Source organism: Pseudorca crassidens, chromosome 3 (assembly GCF_039906515.1).
Source record: "Pseudorca crassidens isolate mPseCra1 chromosome 3, mPseCra1.hap1, whole genome shotgun sequence".
NCBI lineage: Eukaryota > Metazoa > Chordata > Mammalia > Artiodactyla > Delphinidae > Pseudorca > Pseudorca crassidens.
The window spans coordinates 167,002,113-167,012,588 of NC_090298.1; the positions used below are offsets into that span (position 1 = coordinate 167,002,113).

A 10,476-nucleotide genomic window follows, 5' to 3' on the forward strand; every position below is an offset into this window, starting at 1 on the left:
CAGTTGCCGGTGCCTCTTCTCTCTCCCTTACAAAGCCCGATTTGTTTTCAAAAAGGTGATACGCTAAATCTCAGAAAAGGCCAGAGTCATCTCCCTCCAAGGCCTCTGGAACCCAGTACTTTTTCCTGAGCAGACACCATTACCCCCCAGACAGCCCCGGGAGGCAGGAAATTGCCTGTTACGGGCTGATCGTGCCTCCCCCCACCGACCCCAATTCATATGTTATAGTCCTAACCCCCCTCAGTACATCAGAAGGTGGTCTTATTTGGAAATAGGGTCATTGCCATTTTATTTAGTTCAATGAGATCATACTACGGTAGGGTCAGCCCCTAATACAATGTGACTGACGTCCTTAGGAAAGGGAGAATTTCAGACGTAGACAGGCATACAGGGACAATGCCGTGTGAAGATTATAGTTCTGCTGGCACAAGCCACCAGAATCCCAGAAGCCAGGAGAGACACCTGGGGTGGACCCTTCCCTAGCACCTTCAGAGGAAGCCTGGCCCTGCTGACACCTTGATGTCGAACTTCTTCAGAACTGTGAGACAATGCATTTCTGTGGTTTAAGCCAACCAGATGGTGTTACTTTGTTACGCAGCCCTAGCTAACTAATATACTGCCCGAGTCTGGATTTTGCCAAAGGATTTTTGCAACGACGAAAGCTGAGACTCAAAGGGAATTTGGCGGCGGCGGGGAGGGGGGCACCCAAGCTAACCAAATGGTCCCTGCTCTTAGGGATGGATTCCTGGTGAACATCCAGGAAGCCAGGGTTGGTTCGAGCTTAGAAAGGGTGAAATAGGACGAGGATGCAAAGAGAGAAGGATACCGTGAGAATGATTTAGGGGAAGTGAAGGAGAGGAAGCGGCTGCCATCCAGGGGGCTGGGCTGGGCCACCGGACTTACCAGAGTTCAGAAAAGGTTTGCCACACAGCGGGCAGCTGGAGTGGCCAGAGAAGGTTCCTTGAGCCAGCTGGTGCCCGCTGACACATTCTTTCCGCTCTCGAGCATCCTGTCCTTTGTCTTTCAGAAGCACTGGGCTCTTCCCCTGTTGGGGACAGAGGTGGGCCTTAGAATGCCCTGTGCATCCAGTCTCGCCTCGAAGCATAGAGATCTGGAGCCAGGGGCACCCTGACAAGCAGCAGAAGGCAGAGGGGGATTCCCCCCACCCCCACCCCCGGCACGGCCCCCTGACCTTCTCCTTCTGCCTGGTGACTCGACATCGGAGGGAACTCAGTCTGCGCTTCACCCTGGCACTCCTGTCACTTCTCTCCATCTTCCCCGCTCTGTCCTCGCTCCTGAGGGGCAGAAAATTTAGTGAGGAGAGCGCAGCAGACCCAGAAGGCCCTTCTGAGCCAGTCCTGCAGGTCGCTTCTGGGATCCACCTGGAATCTGTCTCCCTGAGGCCCCTTCATCCTGTTTCACCCCTGCTGTGGTCCCTAACTCTCTCCCTCCTTCTCTCACTCACTCATTCACTGAACAAACATTTACAGAGGTTTGCAAATTTCAGGAACCTTGGGGACCAGGTTTGCAGAGGGGAAGGTGACGTGGTCTCCAACTTGAGGTCCCTTGATGGGCCCTGTCCATCGCAGTCTCCTCCCTCTGATTCATGCCCCCTTCCTATCTCCATCAGCCTAAAATCCTGCCCATTCTTCCTGTGGGATATCTGTCAAACCCGGCTTCCCTCTTCCCATCCAATGCTCCAGCCCCAGATCGTGCCTCTCCTGGATGGCTGGCACACCCTCATTTAATAAATATGTATTAAGTCATTGACAAAGAAACCCAGCCCCCGCAGAATCTAGTCCCTGGAGGGAGATTCCGTACCTCCAGTCTGTACCCCTCAGTGCTCACCATCATCGCTCACCACAGAGCTGTGCTCCTGTGCTTCCCAGGTGTGATCTGGCCTCTGCTGACTCCCCCCTCCCTCCCCTCCTCCCAGCCCCACCCCAACACCGTTCCTGAGGAAGGCACCGATTTCTTTTCCCCATCCTCATTTCTTCGTATTGGTGAACTCCTACTGTTCCATCGGAATCCAGCTCAAGCTGTCACCTCCTCCAAGAAGCCCTCCTCTGCCCTCCCAGGGCATATGAGGAGCCCCCCTACCACCCCTACCATTGATTGCCCTGACGGTTCCAGTGAGAGGACGGGGCCCCCAGCTCAGGGCCCACGGTAACCTCTTGTGGGAATCCAGTGGCAGCCCGCCAGCAGCTCTGCGTACTCACTCGGACAGGAACTCAAACCAGGTGAGGTTTGAGTGGGCTCCTCCGGGGCTGATGGACAAGCGAGCCCTCTCCCGGGCCCTGCAGGATCAGAGGGGACAGACACAACAGCCCTTCCTTCCTCCCGCAGATGCCCCGTTTCGTGCCCATCTCCCTCTGGGCTCCTGTGGATAGGTGTGCCCCCCCCGTGCCATGTCTGAGATCCCACCATCCCTCCACATGTGGGCTTGTATACGTGGTCATTGCGAGGGGTTTTCCAGCAGAGGGTGATAACAGGTCTTGGTCAAACAAAATCTGCATGTCAGGACGTTTTTCTAACAGATGGCAGTATTTTGGGAAAGAGGTACCTTTTCCCATTTGGACAAAGGTAGTGCACGGACTGGTGGCGGCTCGCTTCTGCATCCTGCCCTTTCCCACACCTGGGCGTCCTCCCACCTCTCCTGTCACCGTTTTCCTCCCATTTCTCCTTGTCTTCACACCATGCCTGTTCATTCCTATACCTGTCCCCCTACACCTGTCCTCCGCCTCTGTCCTCACGTACCTGTTGCCTCACACCTGGCCCCCTTTCCACTTACCCATGGTACTGTCGGAGTTCTTGAAGCACCTGCTGGACAATTAGCCTGCAATGGCAGATAAAAACAGCCCACAGCTGCCCCACATGACAGACATTCCCCAAGGCGAGCTGTGATTGCCCGACCCGGTCCGGGGTGCTGATGCAGCAGCTAAACTGGGTCCCCAGCCCCTCCCCATGCTGTTGAGAACCTTTCTGAGGGGTCTGGGTCCCTCTCCGGGGAGAAGGGTGGTGTGGTAGAGAAGATCGAGATTATTATAGGGGGACAGTGGCTGGTCACGTACAGACAGTGATGCTACACTCTGCCTCCCTCCTCCCCAAGCCTTGACTCCTTGGCTGTCCAGGGGGTCCCTCCCTGACCCAGGGGTGGACACTCACACATGATCTGGCTCCACGTGGTCCTTTTCCATGCACTCCAGCACCGGTGGATCCAGGCCTGGAATCAGCCCCCACCCCAAGAGGCACAGGCGTGAAGGGGGCCCTGGGGCAGGACCAGCCCGGCATGGTGCCCCCTGAACCCACCCCTGCAGAAATGGAGGCTGTCCAGATGTGGCTTGCCACTCTCAGGGAGGAGAGGTGAAAAGAGGGCAGAGAGCCAGGGATGGAAGTGTCCCCGGCGTGTCATGAGTGCTTACGACTGGCTAAACGCTTTACACATATGCGGTCCGTGAACCCTCCAAGCGACCCTAAGGAGATACAGTAATTGTCCCCTTCTCCGTGAGAAGGTTAAGGAGGCTTAGAGGCTTGTTAGAAAGTGGTAGATTCCGGTTTGGCCTCTAGGTCTGTCTGACACCAGAGGGACACAAGCTCTTCAGATAGAGATTCAGAGACAAAGAAGGAGATAAAGAAAGAGACAGAGTCAGAGGGAGAAGAGGGAGCCCTGCGGGTCATTGCAGTGTTATGTCCACCTTGGCTGGAGGATCCCGGGGCGGGGGGGTGGGGGGGGTAGGGGTGGGGGAAGGGCATATGATGCAGGAATCCCCCTCACCCCCTCAGCATTCTGCCCAGTTCCTGTCCAGGGGACCCTAAGCCCCCTCCACCAGCCCCATCCAGGGGACCCTCCAGCAGAAACCCCCTACTCCACTTGGTTTGAATGAAGGAAACCCCCAGCCTGGGCTACCTTGAACCGCTGGAGTGGGTACTTCCAAAGCCGGAAAGATTTCCAGGGAGCTGATCTCATCGAAGGACACGGGAACCGACCGTGACCTCACTCTTTTTTCGGGGCTGTCACATTCCTGCAGGGAATAAGCATCTCGCTAAGCCTGGAGACAGCCCAGGCTGCAGGCAGGCTCGCCGGGTCGAGGGTCTCCAGCCTTCAGCTGCAGACAGGGGCAGCCCCCAGCCATGGGGCATGAGCACAGTGTTGGGACTCCACAGCAGCTGAGGGCTGGAGCCATACCCACCCCAGCTGTGGGCTGCAGCTCTGGAATTCTGAGCCACAAATTCCAGCCGTGGCCAGTCATTTCCCCCCAGGTCACGGTCATGGGCAAAGATGCCCCAGGCAGAGGCAACAGCTCCGAGCATGCATTCCCCAGTTTTGGGCTAAAATCCCAGACCTCAGACGAGCCCTCCCTACTTCCAAAGTCCAGTCACAGGCAGCACCTCCTTCCAGCTGCAAAGATGCGGAGACATGACTCTGCTCCCCAGCCCAGGGGTGAACTTATGGCCAAGGATCCCAGCCCAGCAAAGGACCTTCAGGTCTGGGCTGCGATCTCAGGACCCAGCGACTCCCCAGTCACGGGCTACACCTGCCATGATAAAGCAGTCCCCCCAGCTATGGGCAAGGCACTCCTTGGAACCTGCAGAGACAGTGCCTGGGCCCACAGGTGTGGTATCGTCCGGGGTGGCTGCAGGTTGCACCCACCTTGTTTGGTGCCTCTGGGGGGGTTCCGCCCCCAGACAGACACCCTTTGGTCCAGGCCTGCAGGCCCTCTCCTGGCAAGTTCAGAGCAAGGCTGGCCAGTGTCCGAGGGAGACAGGACCCCTCATTTGCAGCTGAGGCTTCGAGGCTGAGCCTGGTGGAGGAAGGGAGGGAGTCGGGTCTCTTCCACCTGGTTGCTGCCCCAGCTCCAGCATGTGAAGCATGGGGGCCTGGAGGGAACCCGTGGGTAGCCCTCTGGGGGGACAGGGCACAGAGAGGGGTCCAGCTCTCCCAGTACCAGAGAGGCGGGTGGGGAGTCTGGCTGGGGGATTTGATGCTGAAATTCCATTTGCATCGCGAGCCCACTGTTTTTTGTGTTTTGGGTTTTTTTACCTTTTTTTTGGCCCAGTGGCATGTGGTATTAACATAGTTCCCTGACCAGGGATCAAACCTGTGCCCCTGGATTGGAAGCTCGGAGTCTTAACCACTGGACCACCAGGGAAGTCCTCCCTCCCACTGTTTTTTTTTTACACAGACTGGATTTCTATCGGGGGGACCCGTGAGGGGTGGAGGGGGAAGCTAAAGCACCCCTCTCTACTGTTTGGGGCTGCCACTGTGGTTTGTGGGTGGCACTGAGCACGCATCTGTGTTTTGATCACAAGTGCATCTGTGGCTTTGTGCACACATGTGCAAGTGACATGTTCATGCGTCCCTGGGTTTGAGCAGGGAGAGGATGCACGCCTGCGTGTTGAGCGTGGGCATGTACGCCCAGGGTGCACGGGCGGGTGTGCACATCTAGGTGTGAGCCTGCCGGCCGGGTTCACGCAGTTCCAGTCTGGGCTGGTGCACGCTCCTTCAGCGTGTGCATGCTTACCCATGCACACGGATTCATGTGCCCACGTGAGCTCTGTGTGCAGGCCTGCATCTCCGGAGAGGGCCTTTGGGGCTGCCTTCTGACAGTGCAGACACCTCTGGTGGCCCTTGAGCTAGATGACTGAGAGGCAGGGGGGCAGCATAGCCTGGCCGCCCTGGGGGTGTGTCCCGGAAGGCGTTGGGGGGGTGGGGCGGGACTGACCTCTGCCAGGTCTCAGAGCAGCTCCGCGACCTCTCCCAGCTGCGTCTTCGAGGCAGGCCCTGGGACCCTGCCAGGCTGGAGAAGGGCGAGTCTTCTCCGGCTTCTTCGCTAGGGGGCCCACTGCCGCTGGCCCCCCTAGGCTGGCTTTGTGAAGGGACCTCAAGGCCCAGGTCCTGGATATACTCACTACCCTGAAGGTCCCCCAAGTCCAGGCTGAAGTCCTCCGAGCTCTCGCCATTGCCGAGCAGCCCTGGAATTCCATCCTCCTGGAGACGGATGGGGAAAAGGCATTGACCGAGGGCAGCAGAGGCCCCCAACTCGCAGACCCTGCCCACCCCCCTCCCGTCCAACCTGGGTTCAGCGCCCATCTAGTGGCAGGTGGGGTAGAATGGGGGTGGTCCCCTCAGTGTAATGTCTAACCCAGGCCTTCAAGGCTTTATGCCCCCAAAAGGGGCCAGAAATCTGGGCTGGCAGACCTGATTCCACCTCCCTTACTGAATTTCTGTCTGATGGTTTTATGAAACAGACAAAATAACCTCTGTCCTGTCGGCTCACCCAGCTTGTTTTAAGCCTCACGTAAGATCATGCCTGTGAACGCAATTTGCAAAAGCGCTGCACGGGGGTAAATTATCCTTGGTGCTACGGCTACTGGTGGAATTTCAGGCAGTGTCAGGGCTCGTAGTCTTTTTTGGTTTTGGCCGCACTGCGTGGCATGCGCTATCTCCATTCCCCCACCCGGGATCGGACCCGCACCCCCTGCAGCGGAAGCGCGGAGTCTTAACCACTGAACTACCAGGGAAGTCCCAAGGGGCTCCTAGTCTTTTCCCGGGGCTGCTTAGGGTGTGTACTCATGGGTCTCCTGTACCCTAAGTCTCCCTCCCAGGCCTAGGGTGAGGCAAGTGAGGCACTCACCTCGGACACAAAATTGTAGGGGGTGCGCCAAAACTCAAGAATAAAGAAAATCATACTTTAATATAATATTAAAAAAAAGAACTCAATACAGTGCAAAGAGTTCCGTGATGAGCAAATTATCAAAATGTTAAGACATGACAGTTTCGGATCCCGCACCTCGCTTGCCTCCCCCTATTTCCGGCCCTGCTCCGTCCTACCAGAGGGTAGCCTGGAACCTCTGCGCTCCTAAATCCCCTGCAATAACTTCCGCTCCCGGACAGCAGAAGCCTGAGCTCGTGAGCACAGTGCAAAGGGCTCCAGGGTAGGCTGCCTCCAGCTTCTGGCCCGTCTGCAGCCTCACGTCGCAACCCACCCATGAGGCATCGATGTGCCAGGCGCTGTTGGACACGGAAGATACACAAGGGTGGACGATGATTGCCACATCCACCAAAGCAGCAACCAATCTGCACCCAGAACTACACGGGTGTTAACCCTAATCCCACAGAAGCTCCACCAGGGGGCGCTGTTGTCCCACTTTCCAGATCAGGAGACAGGCTCAGGGAGGAGAAAGGACCATACAGTCCTGGGCCACACAGTCAGTAAACCGCAGAGCCAGACCCAAACTCAGATCTGTCTGGATCCAAAGCTCTATCCTCTTTCTTACCCTTGTTACTCTTCTATTTCTTTTTCCTCTCTCTCCCTCCCAGTCATTCTATTTGTCATTTATGTCCCCCCCAGAGCACCTGCTTTTTTCCTTTCCTTGGAGAACATCTTCTCCCAAGCCACCAAGAGGCAGCCTGGTGAACTCCTATTCACCCGTCAAAACCCAACTTGGGCATGCCCTCCAGGCTGCCTTCCTGACTCCTCCAGTCTAAATAAGGTGTCCCTCCTTTGGGCTGTCAGGATCTGCAGGACAGGGACTGTCCTTTTCCAGGCCTTTGTTAGCACTGTCCTCAGACAGGGTTTTGTGGGTAGGTGGGAAGTCCTCTACAAGTGCTCCATGCAAAACCAACCCTGAGATGTGACCCCAGACATCTATGTGAGCTCAGGCAGCCCTTGATGGACTGTCCCAATTGGTGGCCTGAAGGGCCCACTGAGCAGACCTGGCCCCCTTCATGAGCTCTATAAGAGGCCCCAGGATAGGACTGCCAGATAAAATGCAGGACGCCCAGTGAACTTCCAATTTCATATAAACAACGAATCTTTTTTCTAGTGTAAGTAGATTCCAAACATTACAATATTCAAGTCTAACTGCGCATCCTTTAATTTTATCTGCTCAATATTGCAACCCTATTTATCCCTGGACCGTTTGGCCGGCCATGGCCAGTCTTTACTAGGGGAGGGGTAACAGGAAGGTCCCTGCTAACACTTGGTGTGGGGAATTTTCAGAGAAGCAGCCAATTGAAAGTGGAAAACACCTGCCAGCCAAGAGCCACGCTCTTGGTCGGCTGCAGATCTTGGCTGGCAGGATGCAGGTGGCAGTGTCCACACCTGCCGTGGAATGAGGGTGGAAGAGCTATGCAGGGTCTGGCTTTTTCTCTCACCTCCCCCACTTGGAGCTTTCTACAGTTTTGACACCTTCCTTCTTTTTTAAAATCGTAGTAAAGTATACATAACATAGAATTCACCATTTTAAGCATTTTTGAGTGTACAACTGAGTGGCATTAAGTACATTTACACTATTGTGCAATCGTCACCACTGTCCATCTCCAGAACTTTTTTTCATCTTCCTCCAGAGAAGGTTTGTACCCATTAAACAGTAACTCCCCATTCTCACCTCCTTGAGCCCCTGGTCACCTCGACTCTACTGTGTCTTATTGAATTTGCCTATTCTAGGGACTTCGTATAAGTGGAATCATACAATCTTTGTCCTCTTGTGTCTAGTTTATTTCACTTAGTGTAATGTTTCCAAGTTCATCTGTGTTTTAGCATAGGTCAGAATTTCCTTCCTTTGAAAGGCTAACGTTCCATTGTATGGATGGACCATATTGTATGGCTATAAACAAAACTACATTTTGTTTCTCCATTCAGTCTTTGATGGACATTTGGGTTGCTTCCACCTTTTGGTTCTTGTGGATTATGCTGCTATGAATATGGGATGTACAATGTCTGTCTGAGTCCCTGTTTTCACCTCTTTTGGGTAGATCTGCAGAAGTGGGGTTGCTGGATCGTACGGCAATTCTCTGATTGGCTTTTTGAACCCCGGCCATGGTGGGGGGCTGCACTGCGTGGCATGTGGGATCTTAGTTCCCCGACCAGGGATCGAACCCATGTCCCCTGCAATGGAAGTGCAGAGTCTTAACTACTGGACTGCCAGGGAAGTACCTGCACCCACTGATCTTTCTCCCCCCAACTTCCCTGGCTGCTTCTTCTCTGCCTGCTGCTTCCTCCCTGTATCTTTCATATACCAGGGTCCCTCTTCTTCAGTCTCCGTCCAAAAAGCCCACACCTCTGGCCCTGGCTGGTCCAGGTTCCCCTGGTTCTCCTATGATTTCAGCGGCAGCCTTCCCGAGATCACTCCAATCCCATCCCTGGTGCCTTGGTAACCTCTGCCTACTCCTGTCTCCTCTGCCACGGCCCCAAAAGTTTCCTTGCCTCTCTGGTTTTCATCCTCCTATAAATATAAATACATCAGGACAGCCTCTTGGCCTGGGCCGGGCCCTCCCCACTCCCTCTCCTATCTGGCCTCCCTCACAGGAGGCAGAAGTGGGAACCCCGCCAGAGCTTTGGGTGGAAGGGGATGGTGGGCAGCTGTGGCAGGTACAGAGATGGAGGGGGGAGGGAGGGGGCTTTGTCCTTTGCTGGGGAACTTGTATCTTTCCTTCAACATTTCCTGGGTCAGAAATGGGAGCCGGCCCACTGAGGCATCTCCCTAAACATTTGTATGCTGGCCCTGATGCCCCAGAGAGGATACAGTAAATCCAGGTTCCTGCTCCCGGAACCCTGGGGAACCTTGAGGGATGGGTCCCCCCTCAATGGCAGACCCAGAGACGAGATGTCCCAGGAATCCCACTCTACCAAAGGGCTTGCTGCGTGCAGATTGAGATAGTACATGGGTCCACGTTTTTTAAAAATGTAAATAGTTATTTATCTCCTTGTATATTAAGAAAAAATAGCACACCAAAGCAACTTCAAGCATATCATTTCTCTGGTTCCATTTCATCGTGTAAAAAGGGAATTGATTTCAAACAAAAGAGCAAATAAATGACAGGGACAGACAGTTTTCAGATGGCTGGAATGATAGAAAGGCCTTAGTCAAGGTTTGCATCCCTCACGTGTCTTTTATTAGCTCAGTGTGAACTCAGGCAAGTTTCTAACCCTCTCTGGGCCTCAGTCTTCTCATCTCTAAAATGGGCGTGATGCTGCCTTCTTGTAGGATTGCTGGGCAGGTAGAATGAGATGATGCTTACACATTGCAAGCCCTCGATCAATGGAAGTAGATATTGGTTGTTGCAACCATGGTTATTGTTTTTATACTTCAGGAGTCAGGGCCCTTCCTCTGGGCAAATTGATGACCCTGCCAGATGGAGCTAATTGGAGTAGACTGACAACTAAATCCAGCGATTATAATCAAGGATGAGTGAATGTTCTAGAAAATGAGCTGGAAAAGAACTGAAGGGGGGCCAGCTGACCCTGTTTGAAGGGACAGGAATTCTGGTTTGGAGTTATCCTTAGAAAATCCCTTTTTTGTTATTATTATTTTAAACTTAATTTTTTTAAGTTTGAAAAATAAGATTTAGTCTAAGCCAGATCATATAGAAAATTCCTTTTTTAAAAAGGGACAAACCCTGGGGTAATCGTTGGTGTGCAAAATCTACGAAGGACAACTCAACTAGGACAGGTTAGACCATCTTCAGACAGT

General features: G+C 54.1%; 1 protein-coding gene across 2 annotated transcripts in view; it reads right to left on the reverse strand.

The window, feature by feature from the left end:
- The window catches only part of ARHGEF18 (Rho/Rac guanine nucleotide exchange factor 18), a 68,345-nt gene extending 66,048 nt beyond the window's left edge, over window positions 1–2,297 (reverse strand). For both annotated transcript variants that reach the window (XM_067733986.1, XM_067733985.1), the window contains exons 1-3: window positions 2,220–2,297; window positions 1,193–1,295; window positions 904–1,045 (exon numbers count right to left, since the gene is read on the reverse strand). In XM_067733986.1, coding sequence (XP_067590087.1) covers window positions 904–1,045; window positions 1,193–1,273 — 223 coding nt within the window. In that variant the 5' untranslated portion in view covers window positions 1,274–1,295; window positions 2,220–2,297. The remainder of the gene's footprint in view (window positions 1–903; window positions 1,046–1,192; window positions 1,296–2,219) is intronic.
- Between the last annotated feature and the right edge of the window lie 8,179 nt (window positions 2,298–10,476).